The 16,653-nt window shown below is 39.7% G+C and overlaps 2 protein-coding genes across 7 annotated transcripts in view; one reads left to right on the forward strand and one right to left on the reverse strand.

The window, feature by feature from the left end:
• ESF1 (ESF1 nucleolar pre-rRNA processing protein homolog) overlaps window positions 1-4,840 on the reverse strand; it is a 32,043-nt gene extending 27,203 nt beyond the window's left edge. The window contains exons 1-5 of the mRNA XM_049800332.1: window positions 4,736-4,840; window positions 3,399-4,092; window positions 2,283-2,635; window positions 1,384-1,497; window positions 481-581 (exon numbers count right to left, since the gene is read on the reverse strand). Of these exons, the coding sequence (XP_049656289.1) occupies window positions 481-581; window positions 1,384-1,497; window positions 2,283-2,635; window positions 3,399-4,092 (1,262 nt within the window). The 5' untranslated portion in view covers window positions 4,736-4,840. The remainder of the gene's footprint in view (window positions 1-480; window positions 582-1,383; window positions 1,498-2,282; window positions 2,636-3,398; window positions 4,093-4,735) is intronic.
• Window positions 4,841-5,011: 171 nt separating this feature from the next.
• Window positions 5,012-15,123, forward strand: NDUFAF5 (NADH:ubiquinone oxidoreductase complex assembly factor 5). Of its 6 annotated transcripts, none has more exons than XR_007505958.1 (10): window positions 5,012-5,297; window positions 5,468-5,508; window positions 5,807-5,870; window positions 6,549-6,596; window positions 6,696-6,799; window positions 7,288-7,327; window positions 9,125-9,322; window positions 9,846-9,906; window positions 11,162-11,262; window positions 11,588-11,631. XR_007505958.1 is itself a non-coding variant. In XM_049799619.1 (10 exons), the coding sequence occupies exons 1-10, from the start codon at window positions 5,031-5,033 to the stop codon at window positions 11,888-11,890; spliced, it is 1,029 nt and encodes a 342-aa protein (XP_049655576.1). In that variant the 5' UTR covers window positions 5,012-5,030; the 3' UTR covers window positions 11,891-15,123. The 6 variants fall into 6 exon arrangements, 5 of the variants coding, with proteins under 5 accessions (XP_049655576.1, XP_049655579.1, XP_049655580.1 ...); XM_049799619.1 differs by lacking the exon at window positions 6,549-6,596 and adding an exon at window positions 11,804-15,123 and having other exon boundaries at window positions 11,179-11,262; window positions 11,588-11,670; XM_049799622.1 differs by lacking the exon at window positions 5,468-5,508 and adding an exon at window positions 11,804-15,123 and having other exon boundaries at window positions 5,258-5,297; window positions 11,179-11,262; window positions 11,588-11,670.
• The last annotated feature ends 1,530 nt before the right edge of the window (window positions 15,124-16,653 follow it).

Below are 16,653 nucleotides of genomic sequence, written 5' to 3' on the forward strand. Positions count from 1 at the left end.
CCTGGACAATGCTAGGCCTGATGAGCTCAGCCTAGTAAACCAGGGCTGCTGCTGGTGGCATTCAAGAAATCTCAATCTGGGAATTCTTGGCCTAAGTTAAGGTCCCTGTTGATTACGCATATAAAAATTTTGACAGTAAGCAACAAAGGAAGTTTACTGCATGAATGGCAATTCATAGAGGAGAAATACTACGTTAAGCTTTCCACACATTTGTTCCATTTATTATTCCAATGAGCTACGTAATAAAAATTTTGATCTCAATTATCAACAAGCAAATTTCCTCAAGTTCCATTATAATGCATTTATTCAATGCATTGACAATGAACAAGGGCCAGGTGTAAAATATCCCTTGAAAAAGCTATAAAAATCGAGGCATCCACAGGAGACTTCCAGATGTGAAATTTTAGAAACAGGAGCTGATCGGGATTTTCACTGGGAATTAGACATATTATATCTCTCATTTGAAGATAAAGTTAATACCCGTCATTCTCTGTGGTACTCTCTGGAAGATCGAATAGTTCCACAGGTCCTTTTTGTTCTTCCTCTTTCAATCTCTCTTTTCCAAACTCTGAAGGATAAATCTACAAATACAACACCACAAAAGTAAATTTAACTGTAGCAGCATAATGTATACCAACTAAGAAAAATATCTCACCAAGCCTTTAAGACACTATGTTTTTTCTCTAAAATCAGTAAAGGGATCAATTCCATAAACTTTAATACCCTCTTAATTTTAATTTACAGAAAAGAGTTTAATAAACAAACTGCCTGTTAGGAATGAGAATATTTTGGCATAGATAAAGAACAATAGGATCCCTGACTTCATGCATTTCACTGTGGCTCTGAATTTTCAAAAAGGGGCTAACATTTCTCAGGAAGCCGGAGACAGACACTGAAAATGGAAAAATATAAATTAACTGATCAGAATTCAACCAATTTATTAATAATTCAAAAGTGGGTAAAACCAAGAAGTGTTGTGAATGGTAAAAAGGGTTGGACAGCGTTTAGAAATAGCCAGATTTAAGCTTGGGTTATCTACCATAAAGATCACTGAAATTAAACTAGCCAAGGAAATGTAGTCTCCCCCACTAGACTTTGAGAACTTCACTATTAGTCTCAAAAAACGCACTTAGAGTCAGCCTCATAAACATGAGAAATTAACAGCTTTGGACTGTAACTCTACCAAATACATGCCCATTGCTGAAAACCAGCACATCTTTATTTCTAACACAGCAAGTTAAATTGCAACAGTTCCTCATATGTCAGGTCAATATCTCTTGTGGTTCTCCACAGAACTGTCTTACTTCGTTCTTATTTTGTAGTCTTTTTTTTTTTTTTGATGTACAGTAAAAGCCAGTACTCCTTTTATAAATCAGGTCTTACCTTAACAGAAAATATCGTTCCTCCTTCGGGTGTGAAAGAATTAAATAGAGCCAGCAAATCCTTAGCCTTCAACCTATCCCAATCCATATTACAAACTGCCAATCTACTTGTAATCTGAACAGAGAGGAAAAAAAAGGACATGAAGTTCATAGGTTTAATTCCTGCTATGGGGAACACACAATTCTTTAGCAACTATCCTTGGTAAAAATCAAAGTCAGCAACAAACTGCTGAAAAAATTAAAGAAGCATTTTCCTCAAGAATGTGTATCACTTAAACTAGCAAAGGTCAGAAGGAGCAATCACCTGAGCAGATAAAAAGGACAAATAGTGAAGCACCACAGAACGTCCTGCACCAATCACAGGTTTAAGACTGCAGTTACAATGTCAGCGCTTAGGATTTTGTTATCATCATATGGTTAGTGACAATAGCAACTAGTATCACAGTACCGTAACAGCAGTAGAGTACTGTGATTTCTTATACACTAATTGTGCTCAGACTTAAAGTCCTACTTCATTGTCTAAAGATTTTGTATTTTCTTAAAGCATGATTTAAAAAATCAAATTAAAAAAAGTGAAAAAAGCCAGTAGTGAACAAAAGCAGTACTATTTAAATTCTGGAATTTCCGAAAAGCTCCATTCTGATTGTTCTTTCACTTATGGATAGCTTATCTATCTATAGGTAAGCCTCTGCTTAGAGGGAAGGGGAAGCACCAGTGAAAACTGCAAGTCTCTCATTCTCAGCCAATTTCATCACTTGCATTCTGTAACTAAAAAGCTGAAAAACCTTTATGAAAAATACTTTCACAAACTGTGTCACAGATGACGGTCTATATTGAAATCATAACTGTACATTTCTGAGTTTGTCATGTAGCAACTTTACTCGCGCCAAGTATTGTTACCTCATCTCCACGAGGGGCATCTTTATCTAGCTCACGCCACGAATGCTCTATCTCTGGCTCCTTTGCAAATAGTTCATTTAAATCCTCATCATCCTCTGAGCTTGTTTCAACGTTCCCTATGCCTCTAGCTAGATCAGGCCCACTGTCACTTTCTTCATCATCTTCTGAATCACTATCTTCTTTGCCTGTTTCCGCATCATCTTCTGGCTCCTCTTCCTTGCCTGTTTCCCCATCATCTTCTGGCTCCTCTTCTTCTGATTCTGCATACTCAGAAAGATCACTTGCAGAAATTTCTTCCTCTGATTGCCTTTTACTGAGGTCACTTTGATCACAGGTGTCTGTGCATACAGTCACTGCGAGATAAACATTAGATATCTATTTTTATGTTGGAATTACATATGATGCTTTACAAAGAAGAGGAGACCTCAGGTTTTCTTCATATGGATTTACTGAACCCCTGAAATGCGTACTGATGCAGGAACAAATTACATCAGGGAAGTGCAAACAACATAAATCATCAGTATTGCCTCTTCAGCTTGTCTAATCTAATCTAATTGCTCTTTAGACCCACAATTGTATTATCAATCTCAAACTCTAATGAAATATTATTCTGTTACTCTATTTATATGTAGAGAATCAACAGGTAGAAATTAGATTTCAATAATGTAGACTATAAGCATGCGCAAGCAATATAAAGTTTTTCTTGACGTCACCTGTTCTCTTTAATGGCCTCTAACATTAACAGCTTGATGCTGCCATCCTTACGCCTTCAGTCAACAAGCGTTGATACACTGAAGCCTTCATAGTATCAGATCTTATATTTGCCGTTCAGTTTGATAAATACAGTGGTGTATACACTACTATACATTTTACTTTTCTAACCAAGCAACAATTTCAGCTCCAGCAATTAAAAGGACATGGATGTTCACAATCTTACTGAAGAATCAGCACTGGTTCTATAAAGAGCTGACGAACTCCAATTCTTCAGCAACACTGAATCTGAGTCAGTCAGCTATTTCATGACTGACCTTGTGAAAGATCTTCCATGGATAAAACAAAACCAGCAACATTCAAGTAAACAAGCAGAATTTAAGCTATGTTATTTGAACAACTAACCTGATTCCTTTATTTTTCCTCCTAGGGAGTGGTCCCTCCTGGGAGCTTTAACTGATTGAGTACCACTTGGTTGTGAAGATTTTTGCTTGTTTTGAACTGAAATTGATCTTCCTCCTGACGCATCTCCTTGCTTGTTTTCCCCTTTGTGTAAAAGGCCCTTGCTTCCCCGAGAGTGGTCAATTTCTGTTGCAGTTTTCTTAGAGTCCTCTTTCAAGTTCAATTTAGACATTTTTTGTCCTTCATTTTTAAAGTCATCTAGTTTTGTCACGGCTCCACATGTTCGGTCCCCTGCTTGTTTGTTTATTTTGCTCTCCTCCCTAGGAAGGCCTTCGGCTAGTAGTTTTGCAGAATCTGCCTCTCCTTTAGGTTTAGCTTTTTTTTTCTTTTTTTTTTTCACAGTATGTTCTTTACTATCACTTTCTGAAAGATCAGAGTCAGACTCTGACAAGGCATAAAATTTCCTGAGGTTCTCTGTAGAAGTATAGTTAACAGGGCGACCTCTTTTGTCCACTGTATATTTCAGCTTAAACTTCTTGTCATGAAACATAGCTCGGAATCGTTTGTCAATCTTGATTTTACGTTCTTTTTCGGGCATCTCCCAAAATCTGGGATCCCTAGTAACACAACTAAACCGCCCATCGCTCAGTATTTCCTCTTGGGATGACATTTTTGATGCTGTTGAAGACTTGGACATCTACAATATAAGAATAAAAAAAGCACTTCAGATTAAAGAGCCTGATTAACATAGATTCACATACATAACTGAAAAAAACTAAAGAATTAAGCAAAGTTAAGGCTTCTAACCTATACCGAAAAAGTTTTTTCCAAAAGCACATAAGGCAATTTAAACGAGTTGCAAATAATCCTGTTCCCACCACAATCTTGGCCACCAATCATAGCTTCCTCGGATAACGGATACGCAACTAAAAAAGACCATACCGGCTGTAGATACGGCCTTAGGTGTTTGTTTCCCGATCAGTCGGGAACAAGACCTCCAGCAGCTTCACTGTAAGCCAGGCCTCAGACTTTTACTTCCGAGAGGACTCGGCCGCTTCGCATTTTAAAGCGTCAGTTAGGAAGGAAGTCAGCGAGAGCGGCAACGTTTTGAGGAGCTCAGCCCAGTGCCATCAGCGGCTGCGGGGCAGGCGGAGGCTGAGCGCGGCCCAGCAGCAGCGCGGCAGCACCAGAACCTGCCTTCCCCCGGGCGCCCGCCGCCCCGCGTCCAGCCCCCGCCCGCACCCGGCTCCCTCCCCGACCCCAGCGGCGGACAAGGCCCCGCGGACGCGCCCTAGTGAGGAGCCCCGCTCGCACTGCCCGACCGGCCCGAGCCCACACACCGTTACCGGCCGCCGCCGCCGCCGCCGCCGCCGCCTCCACGGCCCGGCTGCGCTCCCTCAGCGCGGAAACCTCCAACCTCCACCCACCACGCCGCTCCGCGCCGCAGCCACTTCCGGCGGGCACTACGACGAGGGCAAACCCCCCCTAACCAATCACACGCCGCGGCCGGCGGAAGGTTGGGGGGCGTGGGGGGAAGGGGCAGCGGCGCGCCTGCGCACAGGGAGCTGGAGGCCGAGCTGGGCGGCTCCGGGGACACAGAGACCGTGCATGCGCCGGGGGCGCGCGGCCGAAGCCATGGCCGCCGCGGCGCGGGCCCTGAGGGGATCCGGCCGCTCGGCCCTGCGGGCGGGCTGCGGCTGCGGCTGCGGCTGGGGCGGGCGTCGCCGGCTCTGGGCGCCGTCGGGAGGATACGCGGCCGCCGCCGCCGTTGCTTCTCCTCCCGCCGGCTCTTCGTCGGGTTCGGGCGCGCTGAGCCCCTTCGACCGGCGGCTGAAGCGGAAGCAGAAGAACTGGGCGGCGGCGCAGGCCGAGCCCGCCAAGTGCGACTACCTGCGGGAGGAGGTGGGGGCGGCGGCGGCGGCCCGGGGCGGTCCCGGGCGGCCCCCTCGGCAAGGTGGGGGAGGCGTCAGGTTGGGGGAGGCGTCAGCCGGGGGCGGTTGGTCGGGCGGGGTGAGCTGCCGCGGCCGTGGGCGATGCCGCCCCCCCCGCTGACCGGCGGGCTTCCCCCCTAGGTCGGCGGCAGGATAGCGGACAGGGTGTTCGACATCACCAGGTGAGCCTCGCCGGGAGGGGAGGCGGGGCACGGCTCCGTGTGCCACACCCCCACGCCCCCACCCCCGCTCGCCCCCCGCGACTGCGGGGTGTCGGGCGAGGGCCGCGGCCCTCGGGAAGAAACGCTGGCTGGTGGGGAGAGCCTTGCTCTGCGCCTGCTCGTGGCGGGAGCCGCGGAAGGATGCTCGGCGTGCTTAGTTGGGAAAGGTGTTTGGAAAGTGGCAGGCGAAACCTAATGCAGTCACTTAAAATAGCTTTAAGTCCTGATCGTGTTTTGTGTTGCTCAACTTCTCCTTTAGAACGTTTCCTCTTGCTTTGGATCTTGGCTCTGGAAGAGGTTACATAGCTCGACATTTAACCAAGGTACTCGCTCTTCGTACTTGAAAGTGTTTAAAACGAGTATCCCTTTATCCCTCTGTTTTCAGACGGGGCTCTACGATAGCTTAAACCAATCCTCTGAACCTTGATGAGGTAAATGTCACCTCCCCGCCCCTCCGTATCTGTAGCTGTCATCCAAAGAAAGATGTGTGCTGTGCAAGCTGTTTTTCTATATTTATTGTCGCTGAAGGCTAGACAAATGGTAGTGCGAGGGAAGCTATCTGTTGTATGACACTTAACCTTTAGTCTTGAGTAGGGATATGCCTGTTTTTCTGATCGACGCACTTAGTTGTTGAAGACGAGCATCGTTACAGAGACTTTTAAGCAGTGAACAGGCTAGCCTTCGTGAACCGCACTGTAAGTAAAGGTACTTCATCGGATGTTAATCCGTGGTTTATATTTGACTGAACGTATACCTAAAAATGCAGAATATGTTTTCTGTTACTACTTCCATCTCAGCTGTTCTCCCTGGGAGGAATTGCAAAGTACTACGTTGGGGGGAAAAGATGCTTTCTGCTTTATATAAAGTTTTTATCAGTTATTGAAGAAATTCTTTCGAAGTTCTTGCAAGTATGTGTAAGCGTTCCAAAAAGATGACTAATGTCAACTTAGAAAAAAAAAAAAAGAGTAAATATTTGATAGATTTTTTAAATTCTATTTCAGGAAACAGTTGAGAAACTTATTCAAGTTGATATTGCAGAGAATGCTTTAGTAAGTTGCTTTCTGAATACTAATGTGTTTCAATTCCATAATACAGGAAAACAAAAGAAGTGAGTTTCTGATGTTGTTTTTCTTCTAACCCAACATTAGAAAAACGCTGTACAATCTGAAATCCCTACAGTCAGTGTTGTAGCTGATGAGGAATGCCTTCCTTTCAAAGAAGATACATTTGATCTTGTTGTTAGCAGCTTAAGGTCTGTGTTAATCATTTATTTACATTTTATTTTTTTGTTCAAGATGTTAAATGATGTTCTTTTCACAGTAACTTTAAGGAAAAAGAAGAGAAAGATTAACAGTCCATTAAACAGCAGTAGGAAATGTACTTGCATAGTTAATATGAGTGTACATTAGAAAAAACTGCTTTTCTCATGGTTCTTACTGGTTGGTTTGTTTGTTTGTTTTCCTTCAAAAGACATGTACCTTCTCTCTTTCCTGCATTTTGACAACTAGTTTTCAGGACCTTCATCTTCTCAACTTAAAATTAAAAAAAAAAAAAAAGAAGCTATTTGTATGAACTTTTGTTTTTATTTAGTGTCACTTTTAGGCAGGCATTTCAGAAGTTTTGCAGCTTGAGAAACTAGTTTGTTGCTTTGGCTTCTGAAACAGATAATGTAACAATTATTTGTGTTCCCTAAATTTTATTTAATGTGCAATTATAAAATGTATGCTTCTGTTATTTCAGTTTACATTGGGTGAATGACCTTCCTAGAGCTTTTAGAGAGGTAAGAAACTGCTTTTTATTACTAAAACCACTTGCTATTACTTGCCTCCAGAGCACTCTGTATTTCCAGGTCTTTTTTAAATGAGAGACACAGAAATAGCTCATGTTGCACACAAGTATTTTTTGCAGTATTTTTGGTAGTTTGAGGAGCATCAGTTGATATTTCTATTAATTTACTTTCTCAAATCAATTTGGAATGAATAACTGTGAAACAACATGTTTGTATAGTATTTTATAGTCTCAATAGCTGAGATCACAGTAACTAATGTAAACTGAGGCAATGCTATTTATTTTTATTGTGTGTTAGCTCTTACTACTTGTAGTACAAGAGTTTTCCAAATCTAGCTTCTCTAGAACTGGTTTATGGAACTTTTATTGTTTTTATGTCTCGCCTATTTACTTTGAAATACAACTTTAATCAGATAAAGGCTTTTTGATTTTGAAATGAAGCGAATACTTGTTGAGGACAGGAAACTGAAACTGTTACTGAAAAAAAACTGATTTGGGATTATTTCAGGGCCTTCCTACAGGTGAAAACTTCTTTCAAATTGGAGCAAGAGCAAGGAATATTTTAACCAATTTGCTGTTTTTTCATTTATTTCAAATTTGTGAGTCGTTACAGTGCTATTCTACCACCTGTTGGTATGAATAGCAGTACCTTACTGTTATGGAAATAATAAAAATAGAAATTGGAATGCCTTCAGTACTTTAAAACAAACAAACAGAAAGACTTGGAAAGAAATACATCATTTTCTCTGGAACTTAAGTGTTCTATAGAGTGTCAAATATTTTTACCCCCATGGTAAAAATAACTCACACCTTATAATGTCCCTCAAAGGGGACGGAACTGGGGTGGGTTCTTGGCCAACTTTCATTGTGAATGCTCATCTCCTATGTCGGGACTACTGGCTTTAACTAGTGGAAACTGCCTTCAACTGCTTAAATTTCTTACTTGTCAATTAAAGGCTCCTTTACTAGCATAGAAAAGGTAGCTTGATTAATACTGAATTAAAAACCAGTTTAAAAGATTTTTGCTTCAAATCAGTAAGGTAAACTGTTTGAAGCCTTTGCTGTCTTGTTAAACTGATTATGTAATACGGCTCTTCTGGATAGCTAAACCAGGGACCATTGCCAGTTCTTAAGGAAACAAGAAAGCATGAATTTATTGGCCTTCTCAGTAGGAATGGGGCTAGGACTTACTAGACGAGAAAGCAGCTTGTCAGCCTTGGCGTTCGAGTCATGATATTGCTTTTCTGGCTAGTTAAAAATAAGTAGAGGTAGACATAATAAGAATTGCATTACTCTACTGTGTGTTCAGAAGTGCAAAGATCACTACTGGAAAGTAAGACCTTCATTTCTCTTAAATCAGGCCATTAAAAAGTATTTTTGCTGCCTTCATCTGAGAAAGTAAAAGTAAGCAGAAGTTATCTTAATCTACCTTACTTTCAGAAGGACATTAATTGAGGAATTTTTTTTAGGAGTATCACACTGAAAATAGTTTTACCCTAGGTTTCCACAGTGCATTTTGTGTTTCCAGACTGTAAGTGTAATTACTGGGGATTCACTCTTTCTTAAGAACAAATAGTCTCTTTTCAGACAGGTTAGTTATCTTGCAGTGCTACCAAAACCTTTGGCACAGCGTGCCTTGTAGAATACAGTCAATATTAAAAGTCTGTTACAGTAGCGTAACTATTGCTTTTAAGTTCATTTAAAAAAAAAATAAAAAAGTCCCAACAACTTCTTAGTTACATAGGCTTAATAACAAAAAACATTTTTTTTTTTTTTTTCTGTGTTGTAGATTCACCAAGTTCTGAAGCCAGATGGAGTATTCATTGGTGCAATGTTTGGGGGAGACACTCTGTATGAGCTTCGCTGCTCTTTGCAGCTAGCAGAATTGGAGAGAGAAGGGGGATTTTCTCCTCATGTATCACCGTTCACTGCTGTCTCTGATTTGGGACACCTGCTGTCAAGAGCTGGCTTTAACACCCTGACTGTGGTAATTCTAAATAAGAGAACAATCAGATAGAACAATCCAGCACATCAGAGCTGCTGGTATATAAAAAATACTATTTATGAATGTATTGGTAATGTAGTGCTTCTTTCTGCATGTTGTGCACCTTGCTGAATAAGTTTCTGAAATAGCCTGGACTGCCTCTCTTCTCGGCTTCACTGTGATTAATGAAACCAACTGAAGTGTATCTTTGGCTGGTGGCCCAGTAGAATTTGAATGGTCTTCTTGGCAAAATGTCAGAAAATGTTAGACCTACTTGAAAAAACTTTAGACAGTCTTGCTGTTTCTTCTAAAACCAAGGAGAAAATAATGGCATTTCAATTAAAATTTGATTTCATTTGGGCTACTAACCAAAACTTTTTAGAAATGCTGACAGAATATTCTTCTGAGAAATACGCAGTTTGAACAGAAGTAGCAGGTGAATAGTCCGTTAGCAGCTTTGAAGGCTAGCATAATGTTACCGTTTTAGCTTGATACGCTCTAAAACCAAGCTTCTCAATTCTTTTAGGATACTGATGAAATTCAGGTCAACTACCCAGGGCTGTTTGAGATTATGGAAGACTTGCAAGGCAAGTATATACTTTGTGGAAACATGAATGTTTTGTGTATTGGTGATGCAGACACAGAAGAGTTTCACTGTGGTTTTTTTAAACTCCAAATCATAGAATGGTTTGGGTTGGAACGGACCCTTAAAGGTCATCTAGTCTAACCCTCCTGCAATGGTCTTCAACTAGATCAGGTTGCTCAGAGCCCTGTCCAGCCTGATCTTGAATGTTTCCAGGGATGGGGCATCTATACCCTCTCTGGGCAACCTGTTCTAGTGTCTCACTACCCTTGTAAAAAATTTCTTCCTTAAAAAAATATAAATAAATAATAAATAAAGCTTATTGTAACAGTGGAAGCATTACTTTTTTCCCTGATCTCTAGTGATTCAAGAGATTATGCCTGTCAGCAGATTTGTGTTGGGAAACAGAAGTCAAAGATTTGCTACGTCATGGTCTGCTATGAATTTTCTGCTTCCCTTGTATTCCCATTCTTTGTGAGCCTGTTCAGTGTAAGCTGCTGAAGAGCCCTGAAAGGGAGACAGAAGCATGTATGCCACATACTAACTTTTCCTGCAAGCCTCCCTAAGTATCAGGACATTCAGGAAACTGCTTTGGAATGAGAATAAATAGGCCCTCAAATTGGAGTCTGCTGAGGAATGCAAAAAACAATTGAGATGCTTAACACTTGAGTTAGTATTCTGATTGCATTTGTCATGGATTGTAAAGTAGTCATTCCTATGCAGTCAGTTGTTATTTATAGAGCAATTCTGGGCATCTTATTCTGAATCAGCTGTTGTTGTTTAGACTAACACCTTAATGAAAATAAAACTTTCATTCTCTGCAGAAACATTCAGGTGCAATAAGTGATTAAAGAGATTAGATTTGTGGCTATTTTATTTCTTATTAAAAATCTCTTGGGATAGTCATTTTGATGCTTATCTGTCTTAAAAAAAATACGTATAAGTGGTGTGTCTGAATAAACACTGTGTACTTACGCTTAAAATCAATGATACTAGAAAGCCTAAATGTTGGAAGACTCAGGCTGAAGAAGTAATAATTTGAAATCATTCCTAGCAATACATACTGTAAATTGCAAAGCATTGGCATTAAAAGGTTTGGATTCTTATAGGTAAGAAACTCACCTAGTTATGTGCAGTATGTTGGTGTCTCCTTACAGGGAGATTCAGAGGAATCTATACTTGTTATGGTTTAGTAAAAATCTGTCATTAGTGCATGACACTTAACTCATGACATGTGCTATATCTTCTTTTTCTTAAAGCTAAAACGTATTTTTAGGTATGGGGGAGAGTAATTGTTCTTGGAATAGAAAACCTCTGCTACACAGGGAGACAATGTTGGCAGCTGCTGCAATATACCAAGGTAAGTATTTGAGAGGTAATGAATTAATCCGAAATGACTTTAAGAACATATTTTCTATGTCTTTTTCTCTGACCTCTGTGTAAAAGAAACCATTTTGGAATAGAACAAAATACCATTGCTGTACAGATATTTTTAACCTTAATTATGATGACAGGATTTGAACCATGTTGATGCACCAGAATGGGATATTTTTATTGTCCCAAATCTTTCACCAAGAGTCATCACGATGAATATGTCATACTTAGTTCTAATGTTGTGAGAGCTAAGTATTTCTTAGAACTGATGTTCTGTGTACCTTTTTTCCTCTCCCTTCTTGCCTTAACAGAAATGTACGGAAATAGCGATGGCTCAGTACCTGCCACATTTCAGATCTACTACATGATTGGCTGGAAGTTCCATGAATCACAGGTAACGTGAAGCTGAGCTATTTTCTCTTTGAAGCTACTTTTTAAATTACTGATGCTTTAAAAGCTTTTTACAAAATATTTTAATTTAAAATTAGCACTGTACATTTTTTTTTTTTTTGGTCTTTTTTTCTTAGGCAAGACCAGCCCAGAGAGGTTCTGCAACAGTTTCATTTGGAGATCTGGCAAAAATAGATGGACTTCTTTCAAGAGGAAAAAAATAGTTCTCCATCAGAAATAATAATTGTCTTGAAGCTTCTATAAAACTTCTCATTGCAGATAGTCTTCAGTTGTGCTTATTTTGTGATGACATTCTGACATTATAATAATCTGCAAGCCATGGAGTTTTGGGGTTTTTTTTTTTACTGCCTGTGCTACATCATCAGCTGTCAAAAATGGTGTTCATTTTTTGTTTCTAGAGAAATATTTGAGCAGTATTCTAACTGAATACATGCTCTCCCAACTTTTGATTAAATTACTATTCTCAAATGTAATGCCTCTTCCAGCATTTAAGTAGCACAGACTGCTCCAGGTATGATTAGCAAGTCTTGAGTGTGTATCACCCTGCATTGTGTTTGAATTATTCCTACAGGACGGTAGATCATAATAAAGAATAGTACTTGGTGGCAAGTGTATTTATAAGACATACTATAAGAGAAAATAACAGCAAATACACAGATCTAACTTAATATGTGTTTTGTGGGTTGGAAATTATGTGTAAAAAGTTACTGTCAGTTACTGTTTCAAACTTGAATGTTTGACTTGTGTATAAGGAAGTGGTTAAGTAAATTCTGTATTATAAAAATATCTCAGGTTGCTACCTTTCCCTTACAGCTCTCAAATTCAATTACTTTTCCTTCCACCCCCAAAGCTAGAAATGTTCTGAATGTGAAAAGTAGAGCTCAGCCATAGGGAAAGTTGAATGCTTCATTGTAGCTTTAGCAGAATGTACGTATCATGATTTGACTTAATTTACTGAAAGGAGCAGCAAGCAGAAGGGTCATCTAGCACTCAGAAGGATGTGTACGTTTCAAATTAACTATCTTAGAATTGGCATTCTCTGGAGTTGGTACTCTTCTGGAGTTCCGAGGCATTTTTTTTAACCTTTTATCTCATAGCATTTGAAAAATTAAAGGTGGTTCTTTATCTATTAGTTAAAAGTTACATTTGCACATTACTTTCTGCATTTCTACTATCAGATGCTGAAAAGCATGAGGTATACTTTTTTCTCCTTAGCTGTAACATGAAGTTATGACTTTTCCTGCATATAACTTACTAGAAATCAATATTAGTTACGAATATGGCCAATTAACCTGATGTGTTTAGAAAAAATAATCTATCCAGAGGTTTCACTTGATTGTAGTACTGACAGAGAATGGTAGAAAGGAAAACATGAAGAATGTATAATCAGGTATACTGTTCAATCAGTTTTATCATTGTATCTAGGTTTTGTATTAATAGTGGTGAAACAAAAGCTTCTCTGGGCTTGTTGTAAGACGATTATCCAGCAGGTGGAGTTTGAGAGAATGGTGTGGCACAGACGAAATAGGCAAGGTAGGCAGAAGCCTTCCTATTCTGTCAGGGATTATTGAATTATTCAAAGACTAATACAGATAGTAAAGTTACCTCCTACTGCTTAACCAATACAAAATTTTCAAAATAACAGAAACGTTGTTTAAAAAATACAGCTATTCACGCACTATTCAGCTGACTAGAAGATCAATTTAACGGCCTAATTTGGGGGTTTATTTTATCTACCAGGCTTTGACTTTAAATAAGAAATGGGCAGAGAAGGTACAAAAAATCCTGATAAGGGTGGAAGGAATCTTCTGTCCAGTTTTTGCTTACAAGCCTAATCCATAGTTATTCAAGGGGAATGAATTCATTTTTCATTTTACTTAGAAGAGTAACCCTTCTGGGTTACCTTAATGTTAAGGTAACCCTTAATGTTAAGACTAAATCTAAAAGAAGAGCTTGTCTCTCTGAAAGCCTTCATTTTTTTCATAGTACATCAATGGACTTAATACAAGACACTGCATCTCTCTACAGGTCCTCTCCGTCTTTAATAAAATTAACTTATTTCCAGGGGAAACTCTCTACTTTTCCAAATGTAGGTTTCTATGAAGTTATGTGTCCAATGACTGTGTAACTTTATGCATTTTTTGCTTTAGTAGGTTATTTTCCAGTCACTTGAGCTGGTGGTTGTGACTCAGATGTGTTAAGGGAATGAGGAGGTGGAATGTGCTGGGTAAATGTTAATTGGAGAGGTGCTCCTACTGTGCTTGTTTGAAGCACTCAGTTAAGTTACAGAGAAAAGGAAGGATTTCCAGTTCTTTGATTCCATATTCCACAAATGGAATATATAAACAGTGAAGTAGGTAAGAATTTGGTTGTTAATAGGGCAGGGTACCTTCTGGACAGAAAGAAGTGGAAGAGTAGTTTTCTTCTAGCACATGGAAAAAAAAAAAAGTACAGATATTCAGTTAACTTGGAAAAGTGCTTAGGAGCAGTAGAAGTGGGGAGTAATAAATACGGCATTGGAGCAGTGCTGGTTGGAACTAGGGGGTATGCAACTGTCAGCTAAGGTGTTCATTTCCCAGGCTGACTACATGTGAATAACTGCCTTTTATGTGTTTTTTTAACTGCAAATACTATTTTTTTTCTGTAGTATTTCTTGGAATTCTAGATTACTCTGGTTTCCACTAGCCGCTTTCATTGTATGGCATTTGTATGAATAGCTTTGAAAACAGTTATGTGACAAAAACATGTGTTCGTAGTAAACTAAGACTCTGTAATATTTTGATACTCTTTTTCAGATTTAAGTCTTTATGGCTTTCTGAAATTGTAATGAAGAATGCCAGTTCCTAGTGTAGAAATTATTTTAAACTTGTAAGTGCATGTTAAAAATCAGCTCTTACAGTGTAAGTGACTTCTAAAAAGTAGTTGCTAAGGTGACAATGTTTCTTGTAAGCTTAGTTTTAAAAATCCTGATGCATAATACAGGATGCTTTAATCTTGATTACAGAAGAAAGGAAAAAGAATTGTGGGAGATAATTATTTTTATTAATCAAAAGTTAGGAGCCCATAAATAAAAACCAAATTCTAGTAGTAGTACATTTACACACTTAATGAACACCAGTATTTTTGAGCCTCCAAAAGGTTTTGAGGTTCTGAGTCATGGATCAATGTCAACGTATAGTTTTATGCAAGTCTGCTTAGGATATAGGGATGGTAATGAGGCTCTACATTTTGTAACCCAGGCATTAGATTTTGCAGTTCTACACTTTCAAAAGACTTTGAGAATTTGTGAAGTTAAAACACAGGAAAGTATTCTTGATTATCTCTAATTTATAAAAATGTCATCAGCAGAAGCTCAGAAGCAAACCATACCAAAATAAATGTAACTGTATTTTTTTTACTCTGCTTAAAAAAAGAAATAAATATGAATGACACTTTTTTACAATGTGTTCTAGAAGTGACCTAAAACTAAACTTTGCCGGTTGCAGGGGGTAGAAACACACCAATCTTTCGTATGGTGTTTAATTCAAATTTCCTGATGCAAAAAATCTCATTTAGTGGATTAAATTCATTAGAGCATCTTGTTCAAGAAGCCACATGAAGAAACCTAGCATATATGTTAAACCTTTTAGATTTTCATTTGTCTAGCCCAAGAACTTAATGCCCACTTTCCAAAGACATGATCTATTTTGGTCCAGGTTTTGGAGCCGTTATTTTGGGGGACTAGAGTTGCCATAGTAGTTTGATTGGAATCAGTCTTGAATACTGAAGCAAATGTTACCTGTATAGCTAGTTGGTTGATTTCCTGAATGTCTTAGGTGCCCTCAGGTGAAGGAAAAGGAAAAAATAATAATTAAAAAAAAAAAAAAAAAAACCAAAAAAAACCACAAACGAAAACCCCCAAACAAACAAACAAAAACCCAACCAAACAAAGAAAACAAAAAAAACCCTGTGTATCAGTATGAAGTAGAAAACACTGAAGAGAGTGCATGTGCTTGTTGTAGGGGAATACAACTCTTGGCTTAAATGAAGTTGGAATTGAAGTGGTTTGTTGATTTATTCATAGCATGTAATTAACTGTTAGTCCGTGAACTATACATGCAGGATTAATAGCAGCAATATAACAGAAAAATGTACTAGACCCTTACAAAACCTTAGTAAACGCTTTCAGGTATCTAAATGGCCTTCTACAGCAATTCCCCCGCAAGTTTGCAGTTACACGCTCACCGCTATCCTATTAACGGGAGGCTTGGGTTATAAGAGCCCACCCTTCTAGGAGTGCCTTACCCTGTTTACATCCATCTTCTTGGGAGACGTGAGCGCTGTAGCTGCATGCGTACCCGTGCTGTTCCCTACACTCCGCTAATCCATCCACCCAGCTGCTGGGATAGCACCCCACCAGGGGATGTGCAGGCACCCCAGGGGTGCTGGGTGCTTGTTTCGCCCTGTGCTGTCAGCCCACTGGCCAGAATGCAGGCTGCTCCAGGCTGCTGGGGAGGGTCTCGACAGAGCCAGAGAGGCCAGGAGGGCATCTTCTCGGTGTCAGACCAGGTTTTGACTGCTGCCCTCTTCTGAATTTTACTGCTTTTTATACTTGCTCTTAAACTGACTCTCTTCCCCCCCCTCCCCCAAGGTCTCTTGGTAACTGCCTGGTTAGCGTTTAATGTGGCTGATGGTTGTCACAATTTCCAGCCTTACTGGATTTTGAGCAAACACCCTCGCAGTTTTGGATATTCTGTTCACACACGTTGCACTTGTATTTCTCTCTTAGCAGCTGATGTTGTCCATGCTTTTTATGCCGAGAGAAGGCTATGTGAATTTCCCCCGTGATTTGGAGCTGGTTCTTGGGTTACAAGGTACTTTACTCATAAACTAAGAGGCAAAGTCCTCAGAAAAAAAATGTTCCTGGTTGGAGCAGTGATGATGAAGACTGGGGAATCCTGGCTGGCTTCAAAGTGTTCATGATAGG

This window comes from Accipiter gentilis, chromosome 5 (genome assembly GCF_929443795.1).
Source record: "Accipiter gentilis chromosome 5, bAccGen1.1, whole genome shotgun sequence".
NCBI classification, from domain to species: Eukaryota; Metazoa; Chordata; class Aves; order Accipitriformes; family Accipitridae; genus Astur; species Astur gentilis.